The 17468-nt window shown below is 35.1% G+C and overlaps 1 protein-coding gene across 1 annotated transcript; it reads right to left on the reverse strand.

The window, feature by feature from the left end:
* Window positions 1-382: 382 nt before the first annotated feature.
* Window positions 383-8572, reverse strand: LOC107673588 (sodium- and chloride-dependent GABA transporter 2-like). Its single transcript, XM_016467223.1, has 14 exons — window positions 8343-8572; window positions 7795-7929; window positions 5911-6051; window positions 5325-5412; window positions 4977-5109; window positions 4643-4777; window positions 4389-4492; window positions 3795-3919; window positions 3374-3486; window positions 3140-3277; window positions 2810-2912; window positions 2629-2729; window positions 2324-2337; window positions 383-2131 (listed from the first exon to the last, which is right to left on the reverse strand). The coding sequence occupies exons 1-14, from the start codon at window positions 8509-8511 to the stop codon at window positions 1972-1974; spliced, it is 1659 nt and encodes a 552-aa protein (XP_016322709.1). The 5' UTR covers window positions 8512-8572; the 3' UTR covers window positions 383-1971.
* Window positions 8573-17468: the final 8896 nt, after the last annotated feature.

Genomic DNA, 17468 nt, shown 5'->3' on the forward strand with positions numbered 1-17468 from the left:
TAAAACAAGGCACTATTAACTTTATGCAGAAGGAAGGATATATGCAGTTGTATCAGCTGTTGTCTTACTTTTGCCTTTTTAATCTATTAGTTTACCTCTCACTAGGCCACATACTGTAACAAATTTTTTTTTTACCGCCCTATGGATGACATTAAAATTCTCAGAGTGAATCTACCTAACTAAGACGTCTGCTTGCATAACGTTTTATGTCTTATTTTTGTACAGTCCTTTTATTACATTAAACTTTCAGAGTTTTCATAAAATATACTCTCTGCTCTCTTGATTCCCCCAGTACAAACCCATGGCCACATGGTGGTGTCTTAACTATATGAGGTTCATTACAGAAAATGTCTATTTAATGTGTACATTCCTTTACATTACAACAAATGACTCAGAAAGGTTAAGAATTATTTGGAGATGTAATTGGAGATGACAATCATGATTTCAGCACAGTCACACTGCATTAGTTGATCATAGATTTGAAAAGCTTTCTTTGAAACAGAACAAGAGAAAACTTGATCATACAATTTCTCATATCAAATATAGAAATAAAGCTTACTCATGGCACAGCACAAGGTCACCAACAGAATATGCAATCATAAATCGTGTCTTTTCTAACTCCTGGTAGTGATGCTAATTATTAAATATTCAATATTTAAAACTGTATATTGAGTAAATGTTAGGTGAAAAGCTCTAAAAAGAGTTAAACAGAAATAGCACACACAACATGGCCTAGCAGTGACTTATTTTGGCAGAACATCAGTTGGAACCAATATCACCATAATCCTGGTTTTCTGGACAGATGTTTTATGATCCTAGACTTCAAAGGATTTTTATGGAAAACCCACATTTCAGAATGCAGCTATCCTGGATTAAGCTTAATCTGTGTCTATGGAAAAAAGTAAACAAAGCCATAGAGGTTATGACCCACAAAATCCTATTATTGTTGGGGCTTAAAAATGGGTGCTTGTTGCCTATGAGTAGTATAAATTACTTGAAAGCATTGCTTTTTATCATCTGGGAGATTGGGAAAATGACCAGACAGAAATAAAAAGAATTTCTCTCTTCAGTCTGTACATTGTCTCTCTAAAATGCATGAAACACACTTCTATATAAATAAAGATACGTATGATTTACAGACTAATCTGAAGGATGTTAAAAAGATTCCTCCACTACATATTCTGATACATGTTTAATTTTTTTTTAATTTATACTGTTTTTGTTTTACATGTATAATAAATCTAAAAAGATACTAGAATATGAGTTTAAAAACTACTATAAAGACAACATAGTTCAAAACATACAACTATAAAAATGCATATGTCACCCTGTCCATGACTTGTATTTTCCAAAAACCTTGGTGCTGATTAAGCACATTTTACATAATGCCCTCAAGGTATGTGAAACACTGTATATCACTGAAAGAAATATCAATAAAGCTCTTACCATGGATCACATAAAAACAATGCCTGAAGGCTCAATTTATCTCAGAGCAGGTTAACTTGCATGAGAAAATCATAAAGAAAAATTCTAATAAGCTGTCCCCTGAGAATACCCAGCTGTCAAAATGCATGACTGCTTTGTTTCATTATGGCCGCTCTGCTTTAAGGCAATACATGTACCGTATGTGTTTGTAAAGTAAAAGTATCTGCATCTGTAAAGGCAAGATTCAGTGTTTGCTATGAAACAAATAATCATTGCTTTTTTAAAAGTATTTTGTAAAAAGGTGGGCTCACAATCAGCACTAATAGATTACAGTCCATAAATAAATGTTTTATATAAAACAAGGCACTATTAACTTTATGCAGAAGGAAGGATATATGCAGTTGTATCAGCTGTTGTCTTACTTTTGCCTTTTTAATCTATTAGTTTACCTCTCACTAGGCCACATACTGTAACAAATTTTTTTTTTTTTTTTTCCAATATCAAAAACTTAATCAATTTTCCCATTAAGACTAATTGACTGAACTGCTATTTAATATATAGGTACAATTGATGTAATGGCAGTTGAACATTAAAGGTTGTCTGGGGTCTTTTCTCTGTCTGTACAGGATGACAGAGTATAATGATGTGCCGAGGGTCTCTGAGACTGAGGTAGATCCTCTGCTGGAGTGCAAGCCAACTGGAGACACTGAGGGCAACACACACAAAACATTTTTCACTTATCCCTATTACATTTCAATCCATAGGAAATGAAAGAAATTCATTCCTGTTGTGAAACAACTGTTGCCTGCTGGTTCTGTTAAAGGTTTCAGAAACATTTCCAGACATTAAAATTTTCAATAAAAAAGCATTTATTTTAAATTTTCTTGACAACACCTACCTCCCAGAAAGTCCCTTTTCCCATGTAGAGTTTGTAAATCATGTTAATGGGGATGAGAGAGAGAGAGGATGCTGTGAGGAAACAGCCAATACCGTATGCCCACCACGGATACATATATGTGTTATTAAACTTCAGGGGACTGTACTTGACCAGAGAGAAGATAAAGGTGCCCTACAGGACACAACTGACAAAAATGTAGTTTGATTCTTTTGTTTGTTTGTTTGCTTTTTACATATGGTGCATATTAAATAGTGTGTTTCACTCAAATGTGTTCCCATTTTACCCTGTAATAGAAACAGACTTACTACGCAGACAGAGGGGGTGACATAGAGCCAGCAGTACTTCATCATTGGCCAAGGTTTGTAGCCAATCATGTCTTCTATGTTCTCATAGAATCGGTCAGCACCTTGGAGAGAATAAGCACATAAAGCCCAATGAAAAAGTAGTAAGTACAATTTAAGGCATATTTAAGTGTGGGCTACTCACCATATACCCAGCCAATGGCCACAGACTGACATGTAGCCAGGAACAGGAGAGTGGTTCCACTACACACGTAATGATCAAACAACTGAATGATGTACAGACCACCCTGTGAAACAGAAAGTAGGATACTTATAAAAGCAATGATATTCTAAAGAACAGTATGCAAAGCCATAGACTGTACATGTTTGATCTCAGTGTAACATAAGTGAATTGCAAATCTGAACTGATTTAGGGTTGACTGTAAGGTTGCTTGTTGATTTTTAATTTATTAGCTGAGTTAGGGTTTGAGTTAGGGTTAGGGTTAGGGTTAGGGTTAGGTTAGTTTAGGCCCACCTCTGTGATCATGAAGAGGCCCATCAGGTAGCAGACAAGGCAAATCCCTAAAAGCAGCAGCTCTCTTCTAAAACCATGTCTCAATACCGTGGGAAAGATGTCTGTCACTGATGTCACTATGCTCTCCAGTCCAACAAACTGAGTGACACCAAAAAGGACATTGGATGGGGAGGCAGGAACAGGAGGAAGAGCAAAGCAACAGATGTTAGGCTAAGAAAGAGAAGGAGGTCTAACCTGGCTGTCCAAGCCCAAGAGGATGATCATGATAAAGAAACACACAGCCCAGAACTGAGACCATGGCAACATTGTCACTGCCTGAGGATACACTATAAACACCAGTCCTGGACCTGACAACAGCCAAGGGAGGAGGTACAATGACCAACACGACCTAAAGTATCTTACAGTATCCATGCATTACACCTTTCATTAAATAGCGATCAAATAAATAATGGGATGTGAACTAAAACCCAGTAGGATAAAAAATAAAGGAGTCTGCCTTAATTTGTTTGATTATTAAAGACCATTGGCATAGGCAGTGACAATTACGTATTAAAACAAAAAAATGTTATTCAATTTACATTTCTATTTGATAGTTTATTTGGTATGTTGGAATGTATTGTTCAAAAAAAGAACAATAAAAAAAATAAATTCTTACCAGACTCGGCCACAAGGGATATGTCCACCCCTTGCTCCTGTGCCATGTGTCCCAGAACAGAGAAAATGACAAACCCACCTAAAAAACTGGTTCCGCTGTTCAGCAAGCAGAGGTAGAAAGAGTCCCTGTAGGATTTTTTTTTTTAGAAATGCTCAAATTAACACAGTCACATCAAAATAGTGTGTCTTTTGTGTAAAAATTGTACAATAATGTGTAATATTTGATATATATATATAGAGAGAGAGAGAGAGAGAGAGAGAGAGAGAGAGAAATCTATATAAAATTCTATAATAGAAAAATAAAAAATAATAATAATATTTATAACATATACATAGATAATTATATTACTAAGATGATTATTTTAATAAATAATCAATTAGCCTAAACCTACACTATAGACCTCAAACTTCACATAGCAAATAGTGTGTCTTTTGTGTAAAAATTGTACAATAATGTGTAATATTTGATATATATATATAGAGAGAGAGAGAGAGAGAGAGAGAGAGATGAGAGAAAAGGACCAATTTCAGAACTACAGATTAAATTAATCTCGTTTATCAGTAAAATATTATACTTCATATTATGCACACTCACCTATAACAGTTATTGTTATACTGATTATAGCTTCCAAGGGAGCTGAGGTATCCAAGACATATGGCGTAAGAGTAAAAGATTTGAGTCCCAGCATCCATCCATACCTTACAAAAAGACCAAATGAGCTATACAATTCAGAAAGAGCAACATAAAAAACAGGATATAGCAAAAAAAAATAAAACAAATTGAGGTGGTTGATTAATTTATTAATCCAGATTTTCAGTAAACCATTCTAGGCTTTCAAATGCCTTTACCTGTGGGTCAGCTAGCCGTGTCAGATCTGGGTACATGTAGTAGTGGATGCCGTTGACGGCACCAGGTAAAGTGACCCCTCGTAAGAGCAGTATCAGGAGCATAACGTAAGGGAATGTTGCTGTGAAATAGACTGCCTATAAATATAATAAATATTTTAGTTTTTTAGCTTTTAATTGAAAGTAATATACAGTACCTGGGTATTGCATGCTAAAAATTGTTTCCTGATACTGGTAATAAAAAGATTTGAAATATTTACATATTTAAGCCATTTGCAGGACATTTTGTCATTACGCTCTTAGCATTTTCTTAACAGGTAGTACGAATGTGTGTAACCTTCCCAGTAGATTTCACGCCTTTCCAGATGCAGAAGTAGATCAGGATCCAAACAAGTAAGAGAATAAGAGCCAAGTCCCACCTTACTGTGCCCAAATGATGTATTCCACTGGACAGTTGCAAAACTCTGTGACTGAACACGCAGAAAGCATTTAAACGATATAATAAAACAGTGAGTTGGCTGACTTATATATGTGAAATGATAGACACAATCAAAACATTTTCATATTCATACACCATGGTACACCATTTTAACATGGTACCATGTCCAGTAAAATCTATAAAATGTAACTGTTATTTTATTTTATTTTCAGTGTATGTTCATTGCATGATTTTTATTTAACTCACCGCCAGAATTCCATCACAGAGGAAGAAGCATTAAGAGGAGATGTCCAGCCTGAACTAGAATTCTTCCCACTAAGCACAGTACAAGCATCTAACACCAAAGAGATACAAATGGATGAAAGTATATAACATAGTGCTAACAATCATGAAGAAGCCATATACACCCAGACCTAACCTGATGAAATTTATCAAAACATCTGGTTCATACATAGTAGCTAAACAAGATTCTATACATTTCCTACTCTATTCCTGGCATAAGCATCAATGTTTGGTAAAAGAGGGTGCAAAGGGAAAAATACATTATCTAATAATATAAGTAGTTGCCGTGTGTGTACTGACACATTTAATATAAACAATGTAATCACAATAAAAAAATTCACAAACTTGCGTGAAAATGCTAGCTATGACAACTTGATTAAATTGCTCCAGAACATATATAAAATGTCCTACTTTGACTAGATTTTTAAAAAAAGAAAAGATTAATGTGCCAGCACCCCATTAAAAAACCCAACCTATGAAAAAATATAATTGTGATTCAAGGCCTACATTCATACAAAGATACATACATCTGACCTTTAACCAAATGTACCTGTGTTCCACAGATTGCTGCAGCTGGCCCAGGGCAGTTCCACACTGAAGGCTGAGAAGAGGTACAGGAAGGCCCAGACTATGATGATGATGTAGGTAATTGAGCCATAGACAATAATAATTTGACTGGCATAACCCATTCCTGAAAAAGAGAGCTGTGTTAACACTGACTTTTTAAACAAATGTTACCTTATTTTACTTGCCAATGAATTGAAATCATGTAACATACAGTATACAATAAAAATATGAAAAAGTATATGCTAGAGATAGAGGACGCTGTTTAACATTTTATAACTTATAGTTTAGCAATTAGCAATAAAAGCTTGGTGTTGTGGATCACTAAATTAGTATAATAGGTGAAAACTAGTTTCTGCAATAAAATGTAATTGCTGAAAAAATAAATTATTTTTCATATAAATTGAAATTTATACTATTAACACATTGAATTAAAGACCACAGAAACACTGTTAGCAAATGCATTACATTTCATACAACAGCAGAATCAAGTCTGTAATTACAAGTCACAAAATATTTAAAAAAGCGAGAAGGGTCTGGCTGCAGCCTCGCACTTGCACTCTCAGACTTGCATTCTCAGACACTTGCGCTTCCGCTAGCAACGTCACTTGCAGGCTTTATTTTTTATTTTGTTCTATTTTTTATTACTTTTTGTTTGAATCTATCAACATTTTACAACAGTAGCCAGGTGGTGAAGACAAGAAAAAAGAAACTAAATTACAATGTCACTTGCAATCGCCACTTGCACTCTCCGCTACCTGCGACGTCACTTGCAATCGACACAAATGGTGCGTGTTGCCAATGGAGACAAGATGCTGTGGTGATTAAACGATTAAAACTAATTTAGTACTATAACATACAGGGTCCTGCAAGAAAAAGACAAGACCCACAAATCCGTGACCACAGAACCACAGATGCGCAAAGTCTCTCGTTAAGCGTTTTCCTCCTGTAGAAAAACATAAACACTTAACATGGCGTAATGTATTAAGATGCTATTAAAATATCAAATTAAATATACAATTTATTAATATAATGAATATGTATATAGTATTTTCCTCCCATACCGCAAAACGTGGCATAATGTGGCATAATGGACTAAAAAGGCCAAACTCAATATGCTCCTCTACATTATTAATATACATAACTAATATATACATGCAAGCAGGTGAGCCTAGAATAAACGCAACACGCAGAGTTTCGTGTTAAGCGTTTTTCCATATAGAATAAACTGATAACTATAAATTGAATTTGATCTTTCAATTGAACTTAATGTATCTTAATACATTACGCCATATTAAGTGTTTATGTTTTTCTACAGGAGGAAAACGTTTAACGGGAGACTTTGTGCATTAAAAGAAATTGTGCATATTCTGCTGTTCTGTGGCGACGGATTTGCGGGTCTTGTCTTTTTCTTGCAGGACCCTGTATGTTATAGTAAAATTAGTTTTAATCGTTTAATCACCACAGCGTCTTGTCTCCATTGGCAACATGCACGATTTGTGTCGATTGCAAGTGACGTCGCAGGTAGCGGAGAGTGCAAGTGCAAGTGACATTGTAATTTAGTTTCTTTTTTCTTGTCTTCACCACCTGGCTACTGTTGTAAAATGTTGAGCGATTCAAACAAAAAGTAATCAATAAATATAACAAAATAAAAGCGGAAGCGCAAGTGTCTGAGAGTGCAAGTCTGAGAATGCATGTCTGAGAGTTCAAGTGCAAGGCTGCAGCTAGACCCTCTTGAAAAAAGCGGAATATTAACTATATGCTACAAACCTTTATTTATTTCAAAGAGACATATGTATATATGTAATTTCACTACATTTTAAGAAGCGTCACATAATGCATACAAACTGAGAAGTGAGCAGCAACCCACCTTCAAAAAGAGGACAGACCTTTCTCCAACATGTGATGCCTCCCTGACTTGTATACTGACCCAAAGATGTCTCAAGCACAAAAAGCGGGATACCACAAGTGAGCAGGTACAGGACATATGGAATGAAAAAAGCCCCTAAGGATTTAAGAGAGTCATTAAAATATTATATACTATATATTATATCATATTAAAAATAGATAGAATTATATTAATAATAGATAGATAGAATATTGTTTAGGAAAAAAGTTCCTGTTTTATGATTAATGTTACCCACCTGGAATACAAATGTAATTCACATAGAAAGGTGTAACTGATTGTGAATATTAACTGGCTTTATAATATAATAAACAAGCACAGGGATTTATTTTAGTATATTTGCTGCCGAAGCAAGCATGCACAGGGATTTATATGTAAACTAACAAACAGATGATTTATAAATAAATGCTTTTTAATAAATTCAGATTATGTAGTCCCTTAGTCTCACATAAAATTAAAACCATAACCAAACCTATCATAAACTATCTAAAGTATTGTCCAAAACTACTTACCTCCTCCATTTTTATAGCAAAGATATGGGAACCTCCAAACATTTCCAAGCCCGATTATAGCTCCGGCCACAGTCAGCAGAAATTCGATCTTGTTTGCCCATTGGCCTCTCTCTTCGGGACTTAAATCAGCCTGTTGGTTCCCTGTCCGCCTGGTGGAGGAGCCTGCCATTCTCACAGTGTTTATGCCTGTGTCTGTCAGCGCTTATGTAGGTGTGTGTGTGTGTGATTCGAAGAAGGGTGCTTGTGTATTAGCGTGATTCTTTACCACAGCTTTTAAGCATTACCAGGGGTGGGCGGCGGGAGCTGAGGCTGTCAGGTGTTTTTATCCTGAGGGCGAGAGTAGAGATGTGTTAACTTGTTCTTCCTCTTAGTTTATTAGTTCTGTGACTACAGGCATTTTTAATTAAAAAAAAGGTTTCTTCTCAGCAGTCATCAGTCATGCCGTGACCTGTGCAGTTCTTCCAGTGCCCTTTACTCAGCTTCTGGTTATGGAGGGTATGAGGGGTTGATCTGCTGACTAGTAACCCGACAGCTGCTAGCCATTATCTCTGTACTTTCGTCTGTGTTCAGTGATTTCTGAGACATGGGGGAAAAATGGGTACCTGCCACTAGCAATTTTTCCATTTTGATTATAACTTGAATGCTCTTAAAAATGTACTCTTTGATTTCTCTTTATAAAAAAGTTCTACCCCCTAAAATCATTTTAGACCAGCAGAACTTTATACTTCCTATACTGTTGGCTAAAATGGAGGTTAAATCAACTTGAAAGTAAAGTAGAAATATAAATATCTATCTCTTATAGAAACATTACAACTGTGTCCTGGCATAAGGAATTTCACAATAGAATATTCTGTTGGTACCATAAGATTTTAATGATATTATTTACATTTATTTTTTAAATTTAATTTTACAAAGTAATTGTGTTTACAATCCCAATATTTCACAACTATGATAAATCAGCTTTGACACATAGTAAAGAAATTGTTTGAGATTTGTGTATGTTTATCTAACAAATAAGGGGTCTTTTATGAATTTACTCTTTGAATTAAATATTAAGGTGCTGTTTTTTCCTACTGCCATTTAAGGAGTCTGATATGAGGAATGTCACATTTTGATTTAGACTGTGTTTATGGCTTCTGTTCATTGCTTTCATGGGAGACATTCATATCTGAGAAGTGCTTGGTTATGACTATAAGCTGCATTAGCAAGGTCAAGATGGCCTTGTGTTAAGAATAAACTACTCAAAAATATGATTTGATGCATAATTTAATAATAGTAAGGATCAAGCATTGCAATAAATGATGCAAGCTTTAAGTTCTCATACTATCTTGGATGAACTTAGTGTTTTTATAACTTAATTTGACCTGTAAACTTGCTCTGCAACCTCTTTGTCTCTATTGTCTTGACTCCGCCCTCCTTACAAAATTCATGCTTATATCATCTCAATAAATGACTAATGGGAACATTACACAACAGCTTTTATAACACAGGATTTTATATAACTCAGGATTGAACTGTTTTTAAAAAAATATCTGTTATTTAAGAGTTGAATCATCTGAGTGATTACAGATTCTTTGGAATTCCCATTTTTCCTGCTGGATTAGGTGAAGGATGAGAAGGCACTGTAGATTACATACAGTGGGTACGGAAAGTATTCAGACCCCCTTAAATTTTTCACTCTTTGTAACGAAGGAGTGGCTTCTTAACAACTCTGTGACTGTTCTTGAATGGCCCAGCCAGAGCCCTGACTTAAACCCAATTGAGCATCTCTGGAGAGACCTAAAAATGGCTGTCCACCAACGTTTACCATCCAACCTGACAGAACTGGAGAGGATCTGCAAGGAGGAATGGCAGAGGATCCCCAAATCCAGGTGTGAAAAACTTGTTGCATCTTTCCCAAAAAGACTCATGGCTGTATTAGATCAAAAGGGTGCTTCTACTAAATACTGAGCAAAGGGTCTGAATACTTAGGACCATGTGATATTTCAGTTTTTCTTTTTTAATAAATCTGCAAAAATGTCAACGATTCTGTGTTTTTCTGTCAATATGGGGTGCTGTGTGTACATTAATGAGGAAAAAAAATTAACTTAAATGATTTTAGCAAATGGCTGCAATATAACAAAGAGTGAAAAATTGAAGGGGGTCTGAATACTTTCCGTACCCACTGTACATTAACTGAATGACATTTATTAATTGATGTATTGTATAAGCCGGTACAAAATGCCTCTTAAATATTTTCTATGAGTAAAAATGTGATGAGAAAAATGTCTTAAAATTGTCCGCTTGGCAATCAGATTAAATTCAATAAAATTCAAGGTATTTAGTATTAAAATAGTATTTCATTAATATACAATACAACTGTTATCTATATATCAGTGAAATCATAATAATCATTCTATAATTTGTGGTAGTTTATTACCAGCAATTCAATTTAATCACACAATAATGTAGTCCTGTAGCTTTACAAACTGTCAGATAGATTAACACTGATAAGCAAGGCGAGTTTTGTACGAAAATTATTCAAGTATTGACAATTTAATTACACTTAATTACATCAAGTGTATGAAAATGTTTCGACACCTTTGGCAAATTCTTCTAGAATTACATCAGCCATGCCTGTCAATTTTTATGATGATATTTTGCACAACTTCTGCGCAGTTAACATATCTTACTCAGCCTAGATGTCAGAGCACCTGACTGTAGTGCAGAACCAACGTCTATATTTTCTTTTTAAAATTAAATAATAGAAAAAAGGTTAAATCATTATTTGTTGCAATATGTGTACATTATAGTTCGTTCAATTAACAAAATATTAATGAATCAAAATTTGGTCAAATAGAATTATTGCTCTAACTAAACATCCAATTTATTTTGCGTTGTATACACCTTGTTAAGAACATTGTACACATCCACATTTTTATTTTGCTTGTCAGATAATTATACATAATATCATAATAGTCTGAAGTGCATCTTGACATTTTTAGTTCATGTTTTGTTTTCCTTCATTCTCTGCAGTTACAAGCGGTAAAACAGTAAAATATGATAATAAAAACAACCATTATATAGCCCATTTAGTTTGTATCCCCAAAGAATTTAAAACAAACAAACAAATCATCATGTGTCTTGTTTTGGTGGTTTGCTATATAAATATGAAACAGTTAAATATGATACAGTTAAATAATTGGTACTTTGTTTAAACATACTTAACTGTTACAGGGTGAAGTTGCATTCTCAGGTGCAGTTAAATGTGAAAACCTTTCTTTTACTGTTAGATCATGCCTCCATGCCAGAAATATCAGGTCCAGCCCTGGATGCCAAATCCTGTCAGAAAATATCCATTTTGTCTGGTAACAGAACAACTTGTAGGCAAATTGTCTAATACCCAAAACCCATCATCACCAGCGAGTCTTGTCTAGAACTTGTCTGGTACCCAAAACTGCATTAATAGTCTTCTATCAGCCAAGAAGTTGACTGAGTAAAGCCAGAGAAGAGTAGAAGCAGGAGATGAAGAGTTTATTGAATAATCACTTGCGTATGTTTTAGTGCTTAGACTTCTTCTGACCAGTAAAAAGTGTTATTATACCACAAGCCATAGCAACGGAAAATCACTACTTCACAACTGTGACATTAAAAACCTTGAAAAAAAAGTAATTCGCTTATCTCTTATACTCATGAAGACAAATAGCCCTTGAAACCACACACCGTAAGACTAAACAACAATGTAAAAATAATAATATTAAAACCAGTAATATAAATGACTAATCAATGGTTATAATGAATATTATAAATGATTATATGATTAAATTTAATAAAATGAAAAAATTTATTCTACTGAAGTGGTCTACGCCTCAGGTTCCACCTGATACTATGTGGATATAGTATCAGGTTTGGGGAGGGGAGGTATCCAAAGCACATCAACTTGTCACTGGGGTTCCTCAGGGATCAGTTCTTGGACCCCTCCTCTTCTCCATATACACAACATCACTGGGTCCCATCATACAGGCACATGGCTTCTCCTACCATTGCTATGCTGATGACACACAGCTCTATCTTTCATTTCAACCAGATGATCTAACGGTAGCTGCACGGATCTGTTTGTTTGTGTGTTTGTCTGATTGTTTTGATTGTTAGTGTTCGTATTATTTGAAAATCCTTAATAAAATTTTTTTTAAAAATTATTAAATGATAAATGATTATGAATGAATGAATGACTATAAAATAAAGTAAGTAAAACTCGACTCAAATGTATGATTGCTCTCCTGAAGCAAGACACACACAGTTTGCATTTGAGGATCCTTAGATCCGTCATTACCAAACTGCCAGTTTTGTGCGTGAGAGAGAGAGAGAGAGAGAGAGAGAGAGAGAGTACTAAAGTACAAAAGTACAAAATAACAAATATTTATTTGTTCTCAGAATATTCCAGCCTGATCTTGTTTATGGGAAAGGAACATTGGGCGTCCAAGGGTTTAGTCATTTAAGAAGGCTAATGTTTTTGTTCTTCATTAAATTATATCACAAATGTCTTAGCTGACAAAAACGTGTCCAAAAACAATAATAAAGGCAATTTAGCTAAATCAGAAATAACAGATTTTGGATGTTCTGTATGTCTAATGTTTACAAATCCAATTCAAACCAGACTTGTGGATGGTCTGAAAGCCAGTATCTTATCTCTGGATATGTTTCAATCCCATCAGTCAAACTAGGATTGCGTTTCAATTCCGTTTCCACCACTGTGACCTTACTGCTCAGTGCATCATGTAGCCTATATAAGCAGCTTTCTGCCAGCTTCTACATAACCTTAATAATGAGTAAATAAATAAGAAGAGATAATGTACAGTCAGCACAAAATAACCTGTATCAGTTTGTAGGCTATTTTGACATAATGGTCAATTTTGAGATATTGACCAATTCACATTATTTTCATTCTGCGTACTAACAATGCTACTCACCTAATGTTCATTTGAATTGAAATTATTTTATAATCTTACCTGTTATATAGAGCTTCCGCTAAGAAAACAGCACTTTGAGGTCTCATTTTCAAGACATTGAGACTCAAGTTGGCGCTATTTGGGTTTGTTTGAAAGAAGAGAGTCCGTGTGATGTGTGGTTTGCATAGGCGAAAATTACTAACGATTAATAGGCTATATACACGTGATATCAAATAATTATTAATAAGCTGTATTTTACTCTTTCTGAAGATTATGAGTGGTGCTTACCTGTGTAGGCCTACTGGCAGCCACAATGCCATGATGCCACTTATTAATTGGGGTTATTACAGGTGGTTCAGTCAGGCGTTCTCAGTAGGCTATTTTTACCAGGGTGTTATGGGTATTATGTTTTTTTTTTGTAATAGGCGTGATATAAAAAAAAAAAAAGATTAGAATTTAAAAATATAATTATTCATGTTCCTGACACATGACTTAAATCAAATCCCCCAAAATATTGAGAAATGTTTTTCATACCAAAATAGGCTACCAAAATACAGATGTTAAAACTAAACTGCACCTGAAAAGTGTCTAAGTGTTTCAAGTACAAAATGTAGCCTAAATGTGAAAAACAACTGAGTGTAATATGTTGATTTTATTTGGCTTTACTATTTGGTAGCTATTGAACTGGAAGGCTATCGACATGAAAACGTAACAATGATCAAAAAAGAGGAGCACATAACTTGTTTTATTTGCTTTGAATAGGTTTAATACATTTTTGGTGATAAAAGTCACTTTTTTTTTACTCTAAACATTTTCTTAAAATAAAACAAGACCTGATATTTTCTATATTCCAACCCAATGAGCAATAGTAATAATAAATGTTTAACTAATATGTTTTTATTAAATTAATTAAAATGAACATAAAAAAAAGTTGTTTTAGAACATTTATTAATTCCCATGTTAGATTATTTGTGTGTGTGTGTGTGTGTGTTTTTTGTCATTCCAAAGTCTAAACCAGGGGCCCGTTCTTTGTACGTCGCTAACTCAGTTAGCTGGATTTGATTGTTTACTATTTGGCATGATCTTGGATAGTTTGGTTCTTCGAAGCTCATCGCGGAGTTGCTGTCATAGCAACAGGTCCGTAAACTTAAACCTGCTCGGGAGCAGGCTTATTTCATGTAAACAGGATTAGATGTCATCTTTTTAAGCAGAATTGATACTTAAAATCTGTCCGTTACCAACGCTACTTTATTACAAGAGTACCCTACTAATCCACGGACAATAATTTAAAATAATAATCATTTAAAAATTAATTTAAAGATAATATAATAATGTTGTGTAGTCTTTAATAATATGGACACAGACAGTTTTACTCACTGAGAGATTTATTCGTCATAAAATTATTACTTCATAATTGTATTCAAGTCTTACGCACATGCTATACAGCAATTATCTCAGATAGCTCAATTCAGCCATACTAATCATCAACAGCAGGTGTGTTTGAAGAACCGAATTAGCCAGATCCTGATTAGCGCGATGATATTATCTTGGATGTGACATTTCATCTCGGATGTAATAAGCGACGTACAAAGAACGGGCCCCAGATTTTAACCTCCTAAGAATCATACATTTCTTTGTTCTTGCTCTTGTAGCCTTTGCTGCCATCTAATGTACTAAGTAGACAGCTCACAATGGAAAGAGTACATAAAGTTCACCATTTCTGTTTTTTTTTTCTCTCAAGAGCTATCCATCTTGTTCTCAGACATTCAAACATGCATCAGAGCAAACACTTGATGGCATTTCCAGTTTTAATTGTTGACATTTAATCACATTCATTTTATTATACAAGCCTTTCTCTTCAAAAGTTTATATGACTGAAAATAACATTCAACATGGGGCATGCCTGCTTTGCATTGTAAGAATGGGGAAGGGTTGCGACTGCAACATCAACAGACTATAGGAGATCTCCGATCTGTTTATCGAGACTGCAATGTCCATCTAATGGAATGCCTGTCAAGGCGTTGCTCTTTCTACAAATGGCTGTGGCAAAAGTAGTGTCTGTTGCGCCAACACAAACGAACACAGGAGAAGCTGACTGCAACTGCATACCCATATATGTTATGTACATAAACAAAATTACATACAAGAAAATGTAAATACTGTATATAAAGAAACAGTAAAAAAATCGAATCGAAATCGGAATTCTTGAGACGAAACATTAACATTAACACATCTTTTCATCAGGGAGGATAGAAACAGAGTGTAAATCACCTCATCTGAGCATTTTACAAGTCCATCTCTGTGTGGTACATTCATACAGAGAGTAAGACAGTTTGAGAGAGAGACAGTTTGAGGAGCTTCAGAAATGCAGTCTCCGGCAAAGAGTCCATGCATGGGCAGCTCTCGTTCTCTCTCTTTAACTGACACATTCACATTAATGTACAGTACATCACAGTCATTGAGCTTCGCCTAAGCTTTATTATGACAATGTAAATCTACCGCCAATAGGACAGGTCATTCGATAAAGTCACTGCGAAACCCTCTTCAAGTGGAATACCATCCCACGTTTAGATGAGAAAATTTTAACCTCCTAAGAATCATACATTTCTTTGTTCTTGCTCTTGTAGCCTTTGCTGCCATCTAATGTACTAAGTAGACAGCTCACAATGGAAAGAGTACATAAAGTTCACCATTTCTGTTTTTTTTTTCTCTCAAGAGCTATCCATCTTGTTCTCAGACATTCAAACATGCATCAGAGCAAACACTTGATGGCATTTCCAGTTTTAATTGTTGACATTTAATCACATTCATTTTATTATACAAGCCTTTCTCTTCAAAAGTTTATATGACTGAAAATAACATTCAACATGGGGCATGCCTGCTTTGCATTGTAAGAATGGGGAAGGGTTGCGACTGCAACATCAACAGACTATAGGAGATCTCCGATCTGTTTATCGAGACTGCAATGTCCATCTAATGGAATGCCTGTCAAGGCGTTGCTCTTTCTACAAATGGCTGTGGCAAAAGTAGTGTCTGTTGCGCCAACACAAACGAACACAGGAGAAGCTGACTGCAACTGCATACCCATATATGTTATGTACATAAACAAAATTACATACAAGAAAATGTAAATACTGTATATAAAGAAACAGTAAAAAAATCGAATCGAAATCGGAATTCTTGAGACGAAACATTAACATTAACACATCTTTTCATCAGGGAGGATAGAAACAGAGTGTAAATCACCTCATCTGAGCATTTTACAAGTCCATCTCTGTGTGGTACATTCATACAGAGAGTAAGACAGTTTGAGAGAGAGACAGTTTGAGGAGCTTCAGAAATGCAGTCTCCGGCAAAGAGTCCATGCATGGGCAGCTCTCGTTCTCTCTCTTTAACTGACACATTCACATTAATGTACAGTACATCACAGTCATTGAGCTTCGCCTAAGCTTTATTATGACAATGTAAATCTACCGCCAATAGGACAGGTCATTCGATAAAGTCACTGCGAAACCCTCTTCAAGTGGAATACCATCCCACGTTTAGATGAGAAACTGAATTAAAATCACTCGATGAGAGGTTCAATGTTGGTTTCATGGAAACAAAAAAACTGAAAGGTTTAAACTATTTCCCGTTTAGGGCAATAAGCACATTCAGTCATTATACATCTTGGAAATTTAGCAAAATCATGATTTCACATAGGGACTTACAGTACTTTCAGATGATTGCTCACCTCATTACAATTTCAGTGCATTTAACCTGGGTCTAACACGTAACTCAAGGGCTGATTTCCCTTGATGATGAATGAAATTAATGAGGTGTATGGAACGTTTAAAAACATAAAACAAATAAACCAAACAACAAAACAAGCATTTACACTCCAAAGCGGCCCCACGCAATCAAAAGTCAACACGGGATTCTAGTTAGTATGTGCTACTGTACCTTTAAATTTCCACTATAGCTACACGTTATTTTAAAAGAGTGGACAAAAATCACTTGTGGCACAATCAAGTTCTCTATGATCCCACACCTACAGACAAGATGACTAGATCTTTTTTTCCCTCAAGCCTGGTTTAAATACACATATAGCGCACGTTTATCAAGATGAGGCCTGAGAAAGACAGTAAACCCACTGCTGATCCAGTCCTTTCTGAATGCACACACAACTGTGACTTGTATCACAGAACATGTTCGTGAA

This window comes from Sinocyclocheilus anshuiensis, unplaced genomic scaffold (assembly GCF_001515605.1).
Source record: "Sinocyclocheilus anshuiensis isolate Anshui unplaced genomic scaffold, SAMN03320099.WGS_v1.1 scaffold44, whole genome shotgun sequence".
Taxonomy (NCBI): domain Eukaryota; kingdom Metazoa; phylum Chordata; class Actinopteri; order Cypriniformes; family Cyprinidae; genus Sinocyclocheilus; species Sinocyclocheilus anshuiensis.

Bases quoted from the DNA above. Each gene is read 5' to 3' on its own strand.
- LOC107673588 (XM_016467223.1), bottom strand. From the start codon at position 8,511: ATGGCAGGCTCCTCCACCAGGCGGACAGGGAACCAACAGGCTGATTTA. The intron at 5,110-5,324 runs GTGAGTTAAATA...CTGCGTGTTCAG, and splicing joins TCTGTGATGGAATTCTGGCG to TCACAGAGTTTTGCAACTGT. The intron at 4,778-4,976 runs GTTACACACATT...TTATATTTATAG, and splicing joins GCGTGAAATCTACTGGGAAG to GCAGTCTATTTCACAGCAAC.